The 22,646-nt window shown below is 38.8% G+C and overlaps 1 protein-coding gene across 1 annotated transcript; it reads right to left on the bottom strand.

Moving 5' to 3' along the window:
- Positions 1-9,851: 9,851 nt before the first annotated feature.
- arglu1.L (arginine and glutamate rich 1 L homeolog) lies at positions 9,852-22,378 on the bottom strand. The gene is made up of 4 exons (XM_018247209.2): positions 21,932-22,378; positions 18,076-18,301; positions 12,564-12,647; positions 9,852-11,179 (listed from the first exon to the last, which is right to left on the bottom strand). The coding sequence occupies exons 1-4, from the start codon at positions 22,252-22,254 to the stop codon at positions 11,015-11,017; spliced, it is 798 nt and encodes a 265-aa protein (XP_018102698.1). The 5' UTR covers positions 22,255-22,378; the 3' UTR covers positions 9,852-11,014.
- Between the last annotated feature and the right edge of the window lie 268 nt (positions 22,379-22,646).

Below are 22,646 nucleotides of genomic sequence, written 5' to 3'. Positions count from 1 at the left end.
TCTGCATTAATGTAAATTGCCAGCGGCTTTGTAGCCCAAAGATGCCTCGTGAGTCAGCTTCAGGCTACTTGAGAAAACAGAGGTAATATGTATTCCCAACGGCGATTTACATTAAAGCTGGTGGGAGAAAACCTTCAGACGTTCTGTCATCCGCAGAAATGCAACTTTACCAGGGCCGACATAACGTCCTGTGTGCCAGTACCATAAATGTATAAGATAGGAATAAATAGTACGTCAGGTCAAATAAATAGTTTCTATATTTGTTGCTACATCAGGTACCTTGAGTTCCACTGGAGAAAACCAATACATAAAATAAATATTGTTATAAAATTGGCGTAATCCACACGGAATGAACAGCTAATAGAGTTGAACGTATAAACATTATTTCATTTAGAGGAACATTTCACAGTGTGGTTTTGCTTGCACTCTGCTAATAACACATGTAGGGAAGTTTGGCCCACCAAGAAGAATCTGTAAGTCTCTCGAGTTTTTTTGCGCTGTGGAGGACTTGGACAAGCTTTTGGCCATGATAAGCACAAATCAACATAGAAAATAATAGTACAGAGCATCTTTCTGTTATTTGAATCTTAGCACCTTAACTCTCATAGAAAACCATGTAAACATTAAATAAACCCAATAGGATTGTTTTGCCTCCAATAAGGATTAATTATATCTTAGTTTGGATCAAGTACAAGGGACAGTTTTATTATTACAGAGAAAAAGGAAATCATTTTAAACATTTCAGTTATTTGGATAAAATGGAGCCTATGGGAGATGGCCTTTCCATAATTTGGAGCTTTCTGAATAAAGGGTTTCCGGATAACCTATACCATACCTGTACAATGTATTAATACTCTGAAACACTTTTAGAACAAAAAGTTTGCAACTGTTTGCAGTTGTCTAAGGGGGTTATTTATCAAAGGTTGAGTATTGTTTTTACCTCGAATGAACTCGAATGGTATCTTATTTAAGAAAAAACATGAATGGCAAAAAACAGATTCTGCGAGTCTGGAGTCCCGCAACTTGATTAATTTGAAAAAAACCTTGAATTGCAACAGGCTGTTAACAGCTTCAAATGGTTCAAGAGACTTCTGTCATTGACTCCTAAATGACTTAGATTGGTTTTAGATGATATATTTACAGATTCAAGCTATTTCCAGGGTTGGGGTATAATAAATCTCAAAAAAAAAAAAATGTTAACACAAAAATGTGAATTTTGATCAAAAAAATAAAACTCAAATTTTTGTGGAAAACTCAACTCAAACCTTAATAGATCTGCCCCTAAGTTTAATGTGGTTAAGTTAACTTTTAGTATGTTATAGAATGGTTAATTCTAAGAAACTTTTCCATTGGCCTTCACTTTTTCTTCTTTATAGTTTTTGGATTATTTGCCTTCTTCTGACTTTTTCAGCTTTCAAATGGCAGTCACTGACCCCATCTAAAACAAATGTTCTCTAAAGGTGGCCATACACGGGCCGATAAAAGCTGCCGACAGACCGAATCGGCATCTTATTGGCCCGTGTATGGGGGCCCCCGACGGGCTTCCCTGATCGAGATCTGGCCGAAAATCAGGCAGATCTCGATCGGATGGGATTAAAAATCCCGTCGGAAAGCAGCCGCATCTGTTTGTTGAACAATAGGATCCGATCGCTGGGCCCTAGGGCCCACGATCGGATCAGCCCGATATTGCCCACCTCAAGGTGGGCATATCGGAGGGAGATCCGCTCGTTTGGCGATCTATCCATGTATGGCCACCTTAAAGCTACAATTTTATTGATATTACTTTTTATTACTCATCTTTATATTATTATATTGTAAAAATTGTTTAGCTATTGCTGAAAAAGGACCCACATTTTGTGTATTGGTGGAAAAAAAAAAAAAAAAAAGACAAATGGTCAGAGGGGGGCTTACAATCTGGAGACAAAAGAGAAAGAAGGGATTTACGCTTATTAAGGTGGTGATGGGGGTTGGAAGAAGGGGATGCATTCGCAACTGATTTCTGTAAATACAGTTACTGCTTCAAAGGCCCCAGAGAGAGCCTGGGAAGACTATTTGGCTTTGCTAAATTGAGCTGCTCACTGGCACATTATTGAGTAATCATGAGGAAAACTCCTTACATCAAAGAGAACAATAAATGAACTATCTCTTTGTTTATTCATCAATTACCCGGAAAATAGATCTCAAAGTAATTTATTGTCTTAGCTAAGAAGCCTGCAATGCTATTTACATTAGTCGGTTTATGCAAAGAAGTAAAACTCAAACACTTAACAGTTTTACAGATCTCTAGCTCTCCAAATGCCACTGAACAAGGGGTCATTCCCATATGATATCTTTCTACTGTTTCACCTTCTCTTTATTTCTTCTGCTGATGCACCATTCATTGGCTGTTATTGGTCAGAGCCTGACCAAATAGTATTTGTGCCCAAGGCAATACTTCTTTGCCTGGTATCTTAAACACAGCTCCAACTTCTCGTACAAGTTCTCAATCAGGTTTGCAAGAGACCTTACCCCCCCCTTCCTTGATTGCATGTCATCTCTAACACCCCCCCCCCAGCATTTGATCTGCATGTCAGTTCCTTACCCTGCACCACTAGCACCCCCCAATTGTGCCTGAGGCACATGCCTAGTTTAATTATCCCTAGATTTCGCCCTGGCATCAGTAGATGACATTTTCAAACCTGCTTGATCAAGAAACCAAATGATATCCATGGTACCAGTTGGAATTTTTGGGCCAACACACTGTCTACGTTTGACCACATTTACAGAGTATGGCTTTCAAGAGATGCATCCAGGTCGCTGTTCAAGGAAAAAAGTTTTCTCATGTAGACATTGGGGCAGTTTCCCTAAAGGGCGAAGTGACTAACGCTAGCGAAAATTCGCCAGCGTGACGTCATTTCGGAACTTCTCTTATTTCCTCACGGGCACAGGTGTCACTTGGCTATCGAAGGAGATAGACACTAGCATTTGCTTCGCACTCTAACACCAGACGAATTCACTAAGATGCGGATTTTACTGAATGTTACATTCAGCAGACTTGCCTTCGCCAGCTCAGACCAGGCGAAGTGCAATGGAGTGCACAGGACTTCCTCAATTTTGTGATAACATTTTTGGGTAACCGGGTTCCCCCATACATATGGAACATAAATTATACAGTGGGCTCATGTGTAGGGCATTATAACAACTCTATTTTATTTATTAAGGTTCCCTGGACTTGTGTAATGTAATGTATTTGCTGCAACATATACGTCCATGTAAATTTATCATTTCACGCCGTATGCAAATTAGGCAACGCTAGCAAATATTCGCTTTGATTGTCGAGGTAACGCTAGCAAAAATCCGCCAGCGTTCGGCGCCCAGGATGCAACTTCGCACTTTAGTGAATTAGCATTGTCCTAGCGAATCTATGCCTGGCGAAGTGTTGCGATGGCTGCGAAGCCATTGCTGGCGAATTTTCGGCGGTTAGGGAATTTGCCCCATCGTATGATGGTGGAGATCAGACACCATAATATTCAGAAATTCAAGCAGAGGGGCATCTTATAGGGAGAGCCACAGGGACATTTTAACAGTCAAGGTTTTCAAGGTCAAAGCAAAGGTTGCTAATACACCCTTTTAAATTCCATATATGAAAATGTTCTGTTCTGTGTTTTGTCTCTTTTCATATATCAGACAATGGGTGCAAAAAGAATCTGGTTTCTTTAATTATTAGCTGTCTGAAGACATGATTGATTGGCATCTGCTGTCTCGTATACAAATCTGCTTTATGGTGGCAGCGGCAAAACAAAAACATCTTTTTCTTTTGCATGGTTCTAGTTTTACATTTTTTTGCAATTTACAGGCTGTAAGAATGAGGAGTTTTTAACCAGGTACAGATTTGGTTTTGCTTCCATCGATAAATCAAATCAGATGAGCCCTGATCTTATTTTGTCTTCAAAGAGGTGTGGTTGAGCATGGTTATTTCATGAGCAGCTTTTCAGGAGCCGGAGCAGGAGGCCAAATGAGTGAATCGAATACAACCAAGATGGGGTAGGAAGCAGCTTTCCACACATGATAAGTGGAACAAATATTTATTAATACGGGAATAATGGATAGGAGAGCCAGGAATGCAAGGAGTGGAAACATAACAGGATCTATGTCTGTATCAATGTACTTCTCTCTGTATATGTTATACATAGGGAATTATGCTCCATTAAGATATAAAGGCATGAAACTGCATGCTTATATTTTACAGTGGGCCATGTTATTTTTGATGTGTTTCAATGAGAAATGTGACATACATAACAATACTGAACTCTTATAATTTATATACAGGTCTCTTGTGATTATGTAGGGAATAATGTTGTAATAATATTGTAAACTATAAGGACATTAAAAAGTCTCTGAGCAGTTCTATCACCATATAAAGAAACAAGGTCGCAGGCTGGAACTCCCAGGTCAGGAAAAGTGTTGCAAAAACACTGCATGGTAAGGAGACACGTGAGATAGTTTGATAGAACATTGAGGGGGTTATTTATCAAAGGCCGAGTTGTTTTTTTTCCACAATAAAAAATGTGTTTTCGAGTGTTTTCGGTCAAAAATCTATTTTTCCGGTTAAAACCCCCCCCCGAAGCTGGAAATAGTCCGAATTCAAAAATCTAAAACATGTCGAGGTCATATAGGAGTCAATGGTAGAGGTCCCTTGAACCATTTGAAGATGCTAATAGCCTGCATGATGTTCCAGCTTTTTGCAGTGAGTTTCGCTCGAAAACACAGTCAATTCGAGTAATTCAAGTTTTTTTTTTTCGCAGAAAAGAGAGTTTTTTTATATTCAAGTTTCTTACATCACATTTTTCTTAAATTAAAAACCATTTGAGTTGTGTGTTCATTTAAGGTCTAAAAAAGCTCACAAACCTCTAAAATGTGACCTTTGATAAATAACCCCCTAAATCTCTAGTTGGTAGCATGGCAGCAAACAAAGGAGAAGAGTGAGGCATAGTTTAAGCTGGAAAACAGTTTTACATTTCCAAATGTGGCTGCCTTTTTTGGTACCAGCATGGGGGAAGATAAAGGTGAATAAGTGGAGAGATGAAGACAAGCAAACAGATGGTAGAGCGTAAGGAAAAGAACAGCAGCAAAGTAATGTAGAAGAGGGAAAGGAAATCGAGAAAGTATGGAAAAATGGGAGAGAGAGAAAGAAACAGAAACAATTTAAATGAGTCTTTGAGCTAATGTGAAATTCTGTGACATTCTGTGTTCATTGGCAATTTCTTCACTAAACATCAGAAGAAACTTTACATTTTGGGAGGAATGAGCTGTAACAATACAGGTTCCCCAGTGGGGAAATGACCGATAAGTTTCAATATATTTTTATTCCCAAAGTGGAGGGTCACAGTAAGGGTAAGGCCAGACGAGGAGATTCGGGGAGATTTTGTCGCCTGGCGACTTATCGCCACGTCTTTTGCTCGACTATCTCCCCGAACTGCCTCAGCGTCTTTTCCCCATAGGCTACAGCGCAAAATCGCCTGCGCTAATGCACACGCGGCGATGCGTTTTCAATAGTCGCCCAAAGTTGCCTCAGTGTGAGGCAACTTTGGGCAACTATTGAAAACGCATCGCCGCGTGTGCATTAGCGCAGGCGACTTTTCATTCTAGTCTATGGGGAAAAAACGCTGAGGCAGTTCGGGGAGATAGTCGCGCAAAAGACGTGGCGATAAGTCGCCAGGCGACAAAATCTCCCCCCGAATCTCGTCTGGCCTTACCCTTAAGGGAAGGCATTTTCAGGAAGATTGTCTCCCTGTCATCCAGTTTCTATTGATGGGTGAATCTGTCCCATTTTGCTTTGCCGAAAAACTCACGAAAGTCCGAAAAAATTAGCACAAAATTTGCGAAACACATTGAAGTCAATGGGTGTCAAAATTATTTTTTACACGAGCGACAATTTTTACGTGTGACTTTTTTTGTCCAAATGCATTAAAGTCAATGGGCATGAAAATAAGGCTAAAGGGACACGGAGCTATGCCTCGGCTTTTTTCCACTCTGGTTTTTCTTTTTCGCATGCGGAGAAAAGCCATTGTACTCCCATCCACTCCTGTGTCTTTGTACTGACAGGCAGTGTGTTGGCACACATATAGACGCCATGCCTGTCAGTGCAGACACACACAGGCGTCAATGGGAGTGCATCGCCTTTTCTCCGCTTGCAGAAAATAACACTGAGAAATTCAGAGACACAGCTCTGATGGTTACTGATGGTTAAATGAAATTCAGAGTATAGAGGGTATGTACCTCAAGGGGCTTACTAAGCAAAATCTAAACCAGCATCACAGCTAAAAGCACTAGCTTAGAAATTCCTATTCATCATATGTTGCAAAGCCCCTGTAAGATAAAGTGTGAATACATTTAGTTCTGTATATTCCAAACCAGCTTGAAGCTAAAGAACATTTTTTAAGGCCTGGACTCCTTCTTGACAGCTAGGGTTTAACCCTTTACCTGCTGCAAATCATACAGGCAACCTCTTCAATTACTAGCACCTTAGATGTTCTATTTCCAGGTTATTGTTGTGCTCTCTGGGCTCACAGCTTGCAGTGCAAGGGGATTTTAAATGCAGCACCATATAAAAGCACAGTGTTAAGTTCTCCACTATTTAAGGGTATTGGATAGGAACAGCTCTAGTCTGTATCTCTGCAAGCACAGTGCAGTGGAACATGGAGACTTGAGTATCTACCAATGTAAAGATAATATATACGCTTTTGAGTTCCATGTGGATTGCAGCTTTACACATGCGTGCGTGCGTATAAATTTGGCATGGTACAACATTTCTATAGATTTCATATACAGCAAATGCTTTAACAGAGCAGCTGCTGGGAGTAAACAGAGACAAATTGCAGAGAGGTGAGACAGCAGCATGGCTATTATTTAAGAGGCATAAAGTGAAGCACTTATGTCACGGTATTGTTGGATTTGCTTCCCATTCAGAGCCATGCCCCACCCTCACCTGCAGCTCTGTACAGTACAGTACTATTGGACACATTTAGTGGAGCACGGTGATCATCAGTGTGCACAAAACACCCCCCACAAGTTACAAAAAGAAAACCACTGCTTTGGCAAACAGGAGTAAAAATACTTTTTTATGCTACCGCGCCTCTTCCAAAGAATTTATCAGTTTCTTTTGTAAGGCAAATTTATGTTTGGGTTTAAGATCTGTTCCGCCATCAATCACATTTGCACCCTGAGAAGAATCCTTAGCCAATTGCCAGGAGCTGCTTAATGCAGTTGTCAACTTACTTGTATTATACATAACTGAACTTATAAAGATCTTAGCAGGCAACTTCTTCTCAAAAAATCCAATGGTTGGGACAAGCCAAATAAGCCTAACAATGTAGGCCCTGTGGCTTAGCCACCCCCCCCCCCACAAAAAAAAAAGACTGGCTGCTAGTTAGTTTTGGTTAAAGATCCTATACTAGAGCAATCTACACATCTATAAAACAAACTGGCCATTATGAAAAAAACAAATGCTGCGGCTTACAAATGCTCCACCAAATCGACATATTTATAAAGGAAACAAATTAGTTTTGCACCACCTTCAGATCAATGGAAAGAAAGGCTGTGTAATACATAATGCTTTAGATTGCACAGTTTATTAAAGAAGGTAAGATTAAAACTAAGTAAGCCTCATCAGAAAGGTCCTCCTAAATATTCCAGTAAACCCTCCTCTGTCAAAAGAAACACTGCATTTCTTTCCTTCTATTGTGTACACATGGGCTTCTGTATCAGAATTCCTAGCCTTCAGCTTAAACCTCCTTGCCCTGGGCAAGAGTTTGCTCCTCTTCCACCCTCCCCGTCCCTTCTCTCCTGTAATCAAAGCCGAGAGCTGTAAGTGAGGCAGGAAGTGATGCCACACCAAGCTAATACTGCAGCTGCTATCCTAAACAGAGCGCTTCTAGTGCTTTTTACTCAGGTATGGTAAAATTCTACAGAATAAATATAGCATTCTAGGATTATATCTTGCAGTAAAAGGCACATACTAAATTCAAATAAAAAGATACAAACAGCAACCCAAAAACTTTGCATTGCATATACCTATTTAAGATGCACATCATCTGAAAACTAGTTTTGTATAGTGATTTGTGCTTAGTGAAAGGGAACATAACCCTAAAGTAAAAAAGACCCTACCCTACATAGACCCACCCTCCCTCCAGCCTAGCTGCTACCCTGGGCAAATGCCCCATAACTCTTTACTTACCCCTCGGTGCAGATTCTGCCCAGCGGAGTTTACGGCAGCCATCTTCTTCTCTTCGGGGGTGGGAGGAGGGATGGGGGTCTTTGTAGGGTAGGGAGGTTTTTTTTTTTTAACTTTATGGTCTTTAGGGGGCCAGTCAGCCACACATAAAAATCTGTATTATAAAAATCCTTTTAAAATTAAAGGGGAACATAACAGAAACCCCTAAACTATCTACCAGTTATCAGTTTCTTCAAAAAGTATGAATAAATGCCATTTTCTATGCTGAAATCCAGCTGTTTAACAGTTTTTCTCTTTCTGCATCATTTGAAAGCTGGCAGGGAAGGAGGGACTAAACACTGATGTTACAAATTGTAACAACTTCTCCACAGCTTACAGACAGCATGCAGGAACTACATAACCCACAATGCATTGTTCCTTTCCTTAATGAAATCACATGTGCAGGGAATTGTGGGGGTTTTGAAGATGCAGGCTGAGGACAGCTGGCTATTGATACAAAAGAAACAGTAGTCAGCCAGCTCAACAAAGTAGTCAGAAAGATCAGCGGGCTAGGCTTAGGGAACTGTCAGAAACCATTAAAAATCATGAAGTCTGCATTTTTTTTTTTTAAATGATGTATATTGTAAAGTTGCTTGAAAGTATGTTTACTTTACAAAAAAGCTAAAGTTATGTTTTTGTGGAATTCCCTTTTAATCATGAAACCCATTTTTTTTTTTAATTACAACAATCATACTGGTTATAAACTTGTTTAAAACTCACAGCTGTCAATCATATACTACTTGCCCCTCCTCTATGCCTTAGGCATTTACTTTTAACTTTCCATTCTGCAATTCCTAGATGTCACTGCACTCTTTACATTCCCCCCTCAGTCTTCAACATTTCATTTTATAGCTAGTGCACAGATATCATGGTGCCCCTATTTTGGTGCATAAACAAGATTTCAGTATAATTTGGCAAGATTTTAGCTTGCCTTAATAACAGTCCACAAAATGGCTGCTGCCTGCTTGATGTGATTTACAAGACTAAAAGAAAGACCATTGAAATCATGTATATAGTGTAAGTGAAGTTTATTTTGCTTTACTAACATCATGAAACAGGATTTGGAATTATTTTTTAGGCCCCCTTTAAGTAATTTACTAATATAGATCAATTAAAACCGAATTATTTGCATATGTAATTGCTCTGACATATACAAAACAATGTTGTCCGCCAACTCTGGAGGAGACTGACTTATGTTACATAAGAGTCAAACCCAAAAGACAGAAATGAACAAATAATTCTAAAGATATGTATAAGGCGAAATTAACATTCAATTTCCTTTCATTAATCTAACATTTTGTTTTTAGGCAGACAACTAGTTTAAGCTTCTTCTTCTTAATGACTACAAATACATATGACTTATTTAGTGCCAAACCATGTACGCTGTATTTATATGAACTAATGCATTACAAGTTGGGCATTCTTTTAAACTCAAATAGTAGAACTACACAGACTATCAAGCAAAAATCTTGATATTACAGCAATATATAATAGGCATTGTTGTTTCTGCCTTTCTGTGAAGCACTCACTCATTATAATACACCGTTCTTGGAGAAAATAATAGCACAGTGTGGTATACCAAAAGAAAATAAAGGCAGACTAAAAAAAAAAAGTTTATTTAACAGGTTTTCAGGGCATGAACACTTAAATCTTTTTGCAGAAATGGAAACAAGAGCACAATCATTTTTTGCATGAATGAAAACATATGTATGGCAGTATTGTGGAGGAAATTGTAATTGTTAAACAGTTGCATTGATAGGACCCTTATTTTATAGCTCCAGCAATGTCTGCTCTTCATTTCGAGAAACATTTGTTAGGTTCCAAAACGCTACTTCTACTGGAGATGATGAATTTACTTGATTGCAGCTACATGCGTCTTTATGTTATAATTAGAAGGCGTTAGGTATTCAGGCATTTGTCTTAGGCAGTTAAGCTAACCAGCTGTTTAAACATGATACCGCAGCTGTAAAATAGGGCTTGGCCGGCATAAAACTAACATTCACATAACAGCAAGCTTTTTCTTATAGAAAGAAATTAATAAATATGCATACACCTAAGAGTTTTCTCGGGGAAGTGCTGGATAAAGCAAGAAGCCTAAATACCAATCCATGAAAGATACCTTAAAATATTCACAACATACGTGAAGCATTTAAGACTTTATTCAGCAAATTCGTGTATTTACATTGTGGGGGAAAGCTGCTTGAGAGTCAATGTTATTAAAAACAATTTTGAACAGACAATACTGAACTACAAAGAATTTAAATTAGAATTTTGTTACATATCTGTATCCTTACCTGTACCGGAACATCAAGAGCAAGAGATATAGCATCATGGGGACACTGACCCTTTAATACACTACAGAGCATTGACAATACTGTGGTAGATAAAAAGAGGTCTAATACCATCTTATGTTTTCTTCAAATGCCATTAAAAAAAAAAAAAAATATTAGAGTAGGGTTAGTTAAAACCTTAACAGATCATATTAGCAGTAAACTAGCCAATTCACGGCTGGCATTCAAATAACTGTAAAAAAAAAAAAAAAAAAAAAAAAAAAAGTATATATGATCTGTTAAGGATTTGACTTTTGAAAATTATATTAAAAAATATGGAATTTAGAGCACAGCCCCTCTTAGAAAAAAAACAGCATCCAGTAGTACAAAAAAAAAAAAAAAAAAAAAAAAAAAAAAGGGGGGGGGGGAGGGGGAACTTCAACATGAAGCTACCATACAGTCTTGATTTGGTGACAAAATGTTCGGTTAGCTATTATTCTGTGCTTTTTAACGAGAAAGACAATTTTGGTCTTGATTTCCCCTTGCCCAATATGATTTTTTGCTCTTCTTTTTGCTGTCGTTGCCTTTCTTGCTCTAGTTTCATCCTTTCCTCATGAATTTTCCTTTGCTGTTCAACAATTTTCAATTGCTCCTCAGCCTAAAAGAAAAACATAGGGTAAAATCTTTTAAATTGAAAAGGAAATGTTTATAGATTTCTTTGGTTTAAGTGTGGACATGGTGTGTAAAGAATCAGATATTTTTTTGTGAAATATCACCAAGTAAGTGATAATAGCATGATGAGAAAAGATGAGAGTACTTATTATATGCTTTCTGAATCACTAGCATTACAATAATTCACAATGCTGTTAAATGGTTATACAATATCCCAAAGGAATTTTCATTTAATGAACATTAAAACTTTTAGTATGAGGTTAATAATAGTACCCTCATAATAACTGAACTTCATTTTAAATGTCCATCTTTGAGGTGGTTGTTCAAGGGCCACTTACCCTAATTAACAGGGGAATACAAGAGAGCAAGAACTGAAAGGAAGATGTATAATTTTTCATGCAGACAGTCTCTGGCCACCCTTAAGCTGGCCAAAGACGCAAAGATCCAATCGTACGAATCAAGGATTCCCACGATTTTCAGACTGTGTGTGGAGAGTCCCTGCATTTTTCGTCCAGGGGAGATAGTCAGGTTAGAAAATTTCTGTCGGCTGCCGATATTTTCTCTGCATGTATTGCAGATTGTACAATTTTCAGTGGGCGACTGTCACTAGCTTTTGTCGGACATAACTTTTGTACAATCGGCCGATCTGTTCTTTTCTACTTTATTTGATCTGAATGGTTAGCGGCAGGTCAGAAGATGGGGAAGTCCGATCGTTTGAGGATTCGTACGATTGGATCTTTGCTTCTATGGCCAGCTTAAGGTTTAAAGCTGAAGATATTGGTCCTTTAGACCGACCCAGCAGCTTATTTGCCTGTGTAGGGGGCGTTCCGACAGGTCTCCCCGATCGATAACAGGCCAAAAATTGGCAGATGTCAGACAGGTTTGATTTTTTTTGACAATCGATTAGGGCATCAGCTAGTTGATGCAATCCATGTCCCGTTTCCTTCGTTTTAATCTGATATTTTGGCCCTAGGGTGGAACGATCGGATTAACCCGATATCGCCCTGCCTTTGGTGGACATCAAATTTTATCGTATATGGCCACCTTTACCTATCAATATTCTAGCCATGCAAATAGGAGTCCTTTATTAGCAATGGCACAATCCAACCATTGATGAGGCCAAACTGCATATGATGCAACTGCTTTGTCAGACAAATAACTGGTCTGCATGTATCCAACATTAAAGTACTTAAAAGCTATGTCAATATCATTTTTAAGCAGTGGCCCTATTTCAGTGTGGCACACATTTCAATACTCTGCATGGCTTTGGTTATGCATATGTTCGTAAAATTTGATAGACAAAATAGACAAAGAAGCACAGTAAAAAAAACAGGGATGGAAAGAAGACAAAACAAGGAAAACAGTCTCACCAGTTTTGCCTGAGCATCAGCAATTTTACGGTTATTCTCTTCAAGTATTCGCTCTAACTCCTCACGTTTGGCTCTTTCTTCTTCCTAAATGGAGGATGCAGTAAAATGTGAGAAAAACATAATAGCCAGGGTGTCAACATCCTCTAATCTGCCTCAACTCATTTTGGGATTTAAAGGGCAGCTCAAGAGCCACCATTTCAAAAAAAATGCATTCACAGACACCATCTAGATCTAAATCATCTTAACCCTCCCAATCAAAACACCAATCACTTAAACCCTCCCTAGCCATCCTAACATTAAAAACATTATTTTAAGTCACACATAACAAGGACAACTACAAAACTGGGAAGCATTTAACCAAAAAAAAAAAAAAAGAAAAAACGGAAAGAAAGATAAAGGGAATAGTTTTTCTCACCAATAACGTATACCTACGTATTCTTTACCTATACTCCTTTAATCAGCATTAAAAGTTGAATATTTACTGTCTTGTCCAGTGTCCTGCAGAGTGTGCTCCTCAGCTGCCATACGCGCCAGCTTCCTCTTTAAAATGATTTGTACTGTTAGCTTGGCAACACCTGCCATCAGCAGCTCAACCAATTATAAGAAACATACAAGGAAGGCTGAGCTGAGGAATGCAGACGTTTATCGTAAAAGGGAACAAAAATATGTAATTCATCATTCCTAAGGCAAACAATTCATAAGAAACATACATTTATTGTTAGTCAAAAACACACCTAAAAACCAATTTAAAGGCTCTAAGGGGATTTTAATTTTTTTTTTATCAGTTTAAAGGTGCAATCAATTAAGTCAGGGCTTTCCAATGGGAGGCCCATGGGCAGTTGTGGCCCTCTAATGGATTTTTATGGCCCCAAGTATGCTCAAGGGCTTGATGATCGGTTTACGTCAACATTTGAATCTAATTTGGCCTCCGAACATGATGAATAATGGGTCCACTACATGTAAAAGGCTGAACAGCACTGCATTAAGTCATAAAAAATGTTTTTCCATTTATAAATATTACATATTGTTTGCATTCACCTTCAAGAAGATTCTACTATGATGGATAAATAAAAGCTTGTCACTTTTACATCCAAACTTTTGGATTTTATGTTAATGCAGTCTTACAAAAAAAAATCCATTACTTTTGAAAATGTAAAATTAACTAGAGACATGAAAATAAGGGGGCTTCTCTTAAAAAAGGTGATGAACAACGTACTTCAGCTACAGCACACAATTTACTAGAGGGAAAACACATACAGAAGGTTCAGTAGGGAAATAAGAGCATCCGATTTAAAGGAGGAGTATACATCTATGTACACGTCACCTAAAATGAGAACAATAAAGAGGACTAGGTCTGTTCTTTCAACTTTCCTATATTTTGCCATTATAAAGTATTAATGGAAAATGTTTTTTTCTCACTGAACACCCCCCTCTTCCATTGTAAACAGGTTAATTGTTTTAAAGAGATAATATGCTCTGTAAAAAAAAATCTCTAAATTCTAAACTTGTAAATAAGCATGCATCTCATTATACAGAGGCTAATCTGTGGATTGGTAATTTGGTTTCTAGTGTTTACCCTGTAAACAGTCATTTGGTAAAACCAGCAAGTTCTATAGTAGAAAAGGTTGTTTCAATTTCTTGTTTAGAGTAAAAATTACAAAGAAATTAAGATAAAATAGATGTTCATCACAAGCCCTATTAACTGAACTCAAAGGATATACTGCCCCTTTTAGTTACGCCCTTATTAATTCAATAGAGCTGCACAAAAATAACCTCAGACAACTAAAATATTAAGTGTGTGTCTGCTTAAATAGACTACATGCACTGAGAATGCTGATCCATCAATACAACATATATTGTTCTGTACTGTAGCTCCCTTCCATTTAACCATCTGCATTTTATGGTCCTTGCTCGCTGAACTCAGAGAAGACAACATGAAGTTTAAGAAAAGTAAGCTTATTAATACCATATAAGTTATGGGATCCCTTACTCTGAAACCCATTATCCAGAAAGCTCAGAATTACAGGTAGGCCATCTCCCAGTGAGACCATTTTACGCAAATAAGCCACATTTTTCTTTAAACTGATTTATTTTTTTCTCTGTAATAACATGAAAGTACCTTGTACTTAACACCAACTACCATATAATGAATCCTTGGCAAAATAATCCTACTAGGTTTATTTAATGTTTAAATTATGTTTAGCTTTCAATGTATGGTGAACTAAATTACAGAAAGACCCATTTATCCTGAAAACCCCTGATCCCAAGTGTTCTGGATAATAGATCCTACAACATGTATCTCAAACAATCATATTGGGTAGTAGAGTTGGTATTACTCACTAGAACAAAGCCTTGGAGAACCAGATTTGTTTTACTGCTGAAACATTAAAGTCACTTAAGCCTAATATTTTCCTCATGGATACTAAATAGGGAAACATCAATAAATGACTTAGTTTAATGGCATAGCTCTGGATTGCCTAGGAGAAAGCAAAGCCATGAAGAGTACCGTATTCGGCCCTGTTCAGCTAGCTGTTCCCCATACCATGCCACAATTATGGACCTGGACCGTGCTATGTCATGGACCTCTTTTTATTAAAGGGGAACTATTGTGAAAATTTAATATAAGCTTCATCATACTGAAGTAAGAAACTTTTACAATCAATTAAATATTCTGCATTGTTTTTGAAATAATCAAGTTATCTTCACAATTCCTCTCTCAGCATCTGTTTCTCTTCATTCTGTCTTTATGCAGGAGTTGGGTGCCGGATGAATGATCCAATAGATTTTATAGGGGGGCTTCCTTTCCTAGCAGATGTATTAGAGCTCACTCAAATAACTGATTCTAGTACAAACAAAATCTTAAAAATTAATTGCCTTTTGCTCGAATTCTGCATGTAGAGAGGCAATATGTCTGTTTTAATAGAGTGAGCTCTAATACATCTTCTAGGCAAAGTGAGCCCCCCCTATAAGATGTATTGGATAATTCATCAGACACCCAACTGCTGCATGTAGACAGAATGAAGAGAAACAGATGCTGAGAGAAGAAATTAAGATTAACTTGATTATTTCAGAAACAGTACAGCATTTTTAATTGATTGTATTTCCAAAGTTTGGAGCTTATATTTAATTTTTGCGGTAGTTCCCCTTTAAGGGATTATAAAACAATACACTCAATAAGGGAGGTTGTAAGGCCTAAAGGCAATGGTATCTTGGCATGGCAACAAAAAATCAAATACAAACTAGTGTGTAAAAATCAAGGGGGAAAAAAACTTTTTTTGTAATGCTTACAAGTGACAAATACAAAGCATAAATAAAAAAAATAAAAAAACGAAGTGGCCCCTGAGCTTTCAAAGAAAAACTGAATTCCCTAAGAACTTAGCACATCATTACCAATCCTAGCTCATCCTCTGATCTACATCTGTCGCACACAAGAGGATGCCTTTTACTCTTTTAGTGTAAACTAATTTACAGTAAAAGCCTTTGTCTTTATTTTTTTTTGTCATGTGAACCATGTCTTGTCAGAACACCACCTGTAATGAGCGGCACAGTATCTGACTGATGGCATAGTAGCACTTTGGTTAATTGACTGAAGGACTAAAGACTTGTGGCACTATTTATGGGATGTATTCTACACCACAGGTGGTGACCATGTAATTCAATTGTGATGCACACCTGTCACCAGTCAGACAGTTCTGCACTAGGTTTTCACTGTTCTCATCTTTGGAATTATAAAAGAACATACCTTCCCAAAGAGAAACTCTGCCAAAACAGCAAAGTCCTAGAACCAGCTTCTCGGTGTATTTAAACTTGAGGCTTGCATGTTCACCAAGCAACACGTTTCTAAGTGCTGCAGTTTAAAAATGTGTTACTGTCTGCTTAGTTCAGAGGGATCAAAAGAAGGCAGCTGACACAGACTGCTTAAATAGAACATTGAACATATAGATAGGGATTGTGATATCATCAAATACAGATCTGTCACACAATTCCAAAGCTGGCAAAGAAGCGGTCATATCTTTCTCATCTCATACTTTGCACAGATTGAGCAGCACTAATAATGCAACTGGTAAACAACTAATTGTAACCAGATATGGGCTATGGTTTTGGTGCCAGATACTTCCCCAATCTGTTTATAGTGGTCTTTCATACATGGTTCAGTTAATACAGGAGACACATCATATTTAGCTCAGTAAGTAAAATATAACAGGCATTTTATAATTTTTATCAAGCTTTTGAATATTTTAAATACCAAGAGATTCAGTAGCGAGATTTATAGAATACCACTGCCTGCATGATATGTGGCTTCCTTGGCTATGTGCTAGACCTAGCTCCTATTGAAATTAAAGTTGATTTACTAAGATCTGAACACTAAAGAGCTGCAAAGGTTGGAAAGAACCATCTATGATAAAACGAAGATTAAGCATGCATAAAACGTGTCAGAGCATGGTCATATTCTAACCCCATCAATTACACTTTTATTTTAGAGGTAAAAAATAGCCTGCACCTTGTAAACTGACAAAAAATATATATACATATTTTTTTTTGTACCAACACAGCTATTCTGGCTGTTCAAAAGTCAAATAAAAAAAAAAAAGATTACAGTGTAAAGTACAGTAACCATTATAAAAGAGAAATCAGTAGCCAATTACTCTCATAGGGAAAGATTTTCTGTATTGGCTCCACCTGCTGAAATGAAATATATTAATTGAGGACAACAGAATATCTTCATGGATATCTAGGAAATAAATAAGTTATGACTAGTTTCCCCGATCTGGTAATGATAATCTGAACCAAAAGGAAATAAAATGTTATTCTGACAATAAGCAAACTGAATGGGTTAGTAGGTTCCCCAGATTCAGAAAAATAGCTGTTCCCATTTGCAATGACAGATTTCATGGATTTTTAACAACTTTGACTCATAGGCAAATGTTGAAGAACAGTTTAACCCTTTAAATCTTCATTGAAGACATCACAGGTTGCTTAGCCATGCATTTTTTCCCCATTTATTCGAATACAAAAACATAAATTCAGTGTTCAGGCCCTTCAATTTTTTGCCAGCAACTAGCTTCTCCAATGCGGTTAAAGGGCTAAAAGCTTGACTCATTTGTCACAGGTGCGACTGGTAAAGAAAAAAAAACAAAAAAACACACACAATAATAATAATAATAATAATAAAAAAAAAAAAACAGGTTTGCTCTGGACTCAAACTATTAATTCTACAGCCATGGCAAAAGTTTCAAGACTATTTCTAACAAAAATATCTAAATATTTGTTTCTAGGCTGAATGAAATACTCTGCAACCCTCTTGTTACAAAAGGTTCCTCTATTCATTCTGAAAAGCATCTAGCATAAAGTTATTTTCTTTTATTGCAATGAAGCAGAGAATGCTGCAATTTGTCTACTGCAAAACAAAATAGGAGTATTTTCTTCTGTCAGCAGCACAGGAAAAAAAAAAAGATAAAAATGGAAAGTTTTGCCATGGACTGTCACTACTTTCCAAACGACCGAGCGTTACCTCTCTGGCTTTTTGCGCAGCTAGCTCGGCCTGCCTCTGTCGCTCGAGTTCTTCGAGCAACTGCTTTTCCATGATGCGCTTAGCTTCCTCAACCCTGCGTAGAACCTCTCGCTCGATTTCATCTTTCCTCTTCTCTAGCTCTTCCTCGACACGCTTGGCAACCAATTCTTCTACTCTCCGTGCTGTCTCCTCTTCTATGAGTTTTTCTTCAATTTCTTGCTGGCGACTACCAAGACAGGGAAAGACATACAAATAGAAAAATGATTCAGTATTTAAAAACTTAAAAAAATTCACAGAAATTATTAATGCGCAGTATACTAATTAATCTGTACAGAAAGGTCAGGTCTAGCATGAACCAAATTTTACCTGGCATGCGGTCAGCAGAATATATAGGGATTACACATTTTTAGGCCAAAAGTAATATTTGCTTTAGTAAAAAAAAATGAATTCAGATATTTGTCACTTTTTACGGATGTATGAAGGACTTACTTTCCTGGCACTCGTGACTATCTGCATTTTCGTTCTGGTAGGAAACAAATGCCTTGTTTTTCCTTATAGAAGCATTCTGGATATACTCTTCAGTATCATAGCCAGTATGCCAAAAAACAAAGTAGGAAGAACTAACCTATTCCCATTATGACTTTTCACTGATGCTTGGCAATGCCTATAGTGAACTAAATTGGTGTTACCTCAGCCAAGAAATCTTGCCTGAGGTAAACAGAAACATAAGGTAATGATATAGAATGTTAAGTCTGAACACCTCTATATTTGTTTAGAGCCCCCCTTGGCTTATTACAAGAACAAAGATATGATTTGTAAACAACGCTGTAAAATTTTATATATTTTAGAAATATATATTTATGTAAATGTTACCTATACATTTCCAGAGCAGAGAATGTGTATATCCTCAGACTGCACACCAAATTAGCCTTGGAGGTGGGCAACCAAGAGTATACTGGATAGCAAACAGGCAAGCCTCTGCCTAACTGGCCTACAGACAATAGCTATGCACAGGTGTAAAATAGCAGCAGTCAATATGCCTGCCACTACTTTCCATACAGATGTAGGGGGTAAAGCTGGCCATACACTAAAAGAAAGGTGGGCATACCGGGGATATAGACCATCTCCGATAAGCAGCTCAGAATGAAGGCGCTGAATTGGCAGCTAAAATTTGCTCACCTTTACATGTCTATTACAGACATGGTGGTGACAGATGGACAACAACACAGAAACTGCACTGTAAGCATTTCTGTGCAGTGATCCCCCTGCCAGTTCTGCCATATATCATGCAGATAGAGTTGCTTTGACTGTCCTATTTCCTGGCCTTAACACAGAGGCAGTCAAAAACATGCTTGTGGTATAAGGGCAGTGATGAAATATAGGGATGCACCGAATCCAGGATTCGGTTCGGGATTCGGCATTTTTCAGCAGGATTCGGCCAAATCATATCCAAATTTGCAAATTAGGGGCAGGGAAGTAAATCGCGTGACTTTTTGTCACAAAACAAGGAAGTAAAAAATGTTTTCCCCTTCCCACTGCTAATTTGCATATGCAAATTAGGATTCGGTATTTGGCCGAATATTTCGCAAAGGATTCGGGGGGTTCGGCTGAATCCAATATAGTGGATTTGGTGCATCCCTAATGAAATATGTGCTCCCCGTGAGTGAGAAAGCACCCAAATACCTGGTAAAATATTTAAATAGCGTAATTGTTTAGGAAGATTAGGAAGACTTATTTTCCAACTCATCAACAGCATATACAAGCGTGTGTTTATACAGATTAGCAGTGGGTAGGTTTGCGTTTGTAAAATGCAGTTGACAATGGCACAACAGATAGTTCTTTGCTTGCACCTCTTTGGCAGCTGCCAGTCTCTGCAGGTGACATGTTTTTGCCATTTAATTCGAAGGTCAAGCTGAACAGTGATAGGCATTTACTACTATCAGGTGAAATACACCCATGTAGAAAATAAGCAGTAAACAATACATTTTACTCTACAGTCCATGTACAAGTAAAGCTGGCCATAGACGCAAAAATGTCATCGTATGAATCGAGGACTCGTACGATTTTCGGAACGTGTGTGGAGAGTCCCATCATTTTTCGTCCGGCGGAGATCGGTCGTTTGGTCATCGGACAGGTTAGAAAATTTCTGTCGGCTGCAGGTAATATCTCTGCATGTATTGCAGATCGTATGATTTTCAGTGGGAGACTGTCACTAGCTTTGTCTATCATACGATTGCTGTCAGGGGCAGAACATCGGCTGATCTGTTCTTTAACTACTTTATTTGGTCGGAATGTAAGACTTTGATCTGAATGGTTAGTGGCAGGTCGAGAGATCGGAAAGTCGGATCGTACATTGATTCGTACGATCGGATCTTGGCGTCTGTGGCCATCTTAAGCCTGAAAAGGAACACCTGGAAAAAGGGCTGATGATATTGGAACATGGCTTTGGACTTGAGGGGTGAACATAAAGAGCAAGCCAATCACATTTCGGGTAAGGGAGCAGGGTTGCCAGGTTTCTAAACAAATTGGGCTACTTTTAAAAATTTGTGGCGGTTTTTAAAATTCCAAACCCGCCAATGTACAGATTTGAGCTAGTTTTGGAACTTGCCGCGGGTTTGGACATTCAAAACCCGCCGCTAATTTTTTTTTTAAAGGAGACATACAATATAAATTAAAAAAACCCAGATTTTGTAAGCAATTATAGGTAATATATGGTGTTGCTTTTACATGGTGCTAAAAAATTAATATCTTTAAAAATAATCCCTTTATTGGAGCTCCCTAAAGATGTTCTCTGGTCCTTGTCTGTGTTTCAAATGAGGGGTGGGTGTGTCCTAATGGTCCCTGCCAGAAGCACAGTAGGAAGGGAACAGCCAATCACGGCCCTGCAGTCACACAAGCATAGACAGACTTCAGTTCTCTATCAGGTCCTGCTAGCTGCTGATTGGTTCCTGTCCAACAGTGCAGTGAGCGGAGAGTGGAGCGGAGTGTGCTCCCCTGCACAGCGTGGGAATTCAGGGAGCAGGAAGTGGAAGAAGTGGTTTATTAGGGTTTTTTTGCAGAAATATTCAATAAATCAGCCTGAAACACTACTTTTTAAGCACAATTATTCTATATCTAATAAGTATAATGCACTATGTTCTTATTTTTTACACAAAATGTCTCCTTTAGTGCAAACTACAATTACCAGTGACAAGCCTGTGGGTCGGGAGCAGTGAGCAGGTCAGTCCCTGTGTCTGCTCTCTTCTATGCTTTCATATCTGCAAACCCCTCAGGTTGGGCTTAGGGTTGCCACCTTTTCTGCGAAAAAATACCGGCCTTCCTGTATATTTATCTTGTCTCCCTATTAAATAACATTGGGATCAGCCATCATTTTCATTCATTTAACCCTAGTTGGGCTCTACCTCCCCAGGGGCACTGATTTGGCTGTTGTGTCATGTGCAAGGGTAACAAAGGGGGATCAACACCTGGCTGCAAGTCATCTGTTCTGATCTGGTCTACCTGGGGATTGTTTCGTCCATTTTGAGTCTAGGGCTATTTCTGACATGCCTCTGCCTGTAAGGGAGGCAAAAAAAACCTCTCTCTGCTGGAAGAAATGCAGCTTTAGTTTTGGCTTTCCCAGTGTGAGGAAGGCCTGGGATTCCCAGCTAAGGAGGCTGCCACATCATCCCTTTACAGACACACACGCTGCTAGGAGCCCACCTACATTTGTAGAGAACAAATCACTTGTACAGAATGAATGATAGAGCGATAGCGAGCATCACACACTGGCACCCGCTGGGCCTTCCATGCAGCACGCCTAGTTCTGGCCTGCAACACCATGCGCTTTCCTATTCCACATGAGCAGCCGCATACTCACATCCTACGCTGCCTCTCGTACTCTGTCTTCTTCTCCTCCTCCTCCCTCTTTTGCTTCTCGTCCAGGCTGCTCCTCTTACTCACTGTGCGCCCGAAGATGTCGATTCTGTCGGGCGGAGACGGCGGTTTCTCCCTTTCCCTCCGAGAGGCGGTGTTAGAGCGGGACCTAGAGCGGGACTCCCGGCGCCGGTTCCTCTTACTCTCCCTTGACTTGGAGCGTTTTTTAACTCGTTCCTTCTCCCGGGAGCGGCTCCGTTTTTTATTGTGTTTGCCGCTTTTGACATGTTTTGATCGAGAAGAGCTCCGGCTCCGAGAACGGCCCATGACGCTAGTAAAAGAGCAGCCGGCTTGTCTTGCGGCCTGGACGCCACAACCTGCAGACGAGGACAAGATGGCGGAAGCTCCTGCCCTACGCCACTTAGCTCCTGACCCACAATGCCGTCTACTAATCCAACGCGCATGCGTCAAAAGCGCAGTAGAGGCCAAAAGTGCTGCTAATGAGTTTTTCCCGAGATGCAGCGGGCCATAAACTCCAACCTAATCCGCAACATTCTAAGTACAGCACAAAAATCCATCTCCTTTCAAATATACATATCTTTTTGTGCTTCATCAACAAACATAAATGTACTGAATCAATAATAATAATAATAATAATAATAATAATCATCTATCTTTTAGGTTTACTCAGCAATACAATGTTGTTGTTTTTTTCTGGT

This window comes from Xenopus laevis, chromosome 2L, assembly GCF_017654675.1.
Source record: "Xenopus laevis strain J_2021 chromosome 2L, Xenopus_laevis_v10.1, whole genome shotgun sequence".
NCBI lineage: Eukaryota > Metazoa > Chordata > Amphibia > Anura > Pipidae > Xenopus > Xenopus laevis.
The sequence above is the reverse complement of the archived record's forward strand: the minus strand, read 5'-3'. Positions and strand labels throughout refer to the sequence as shown.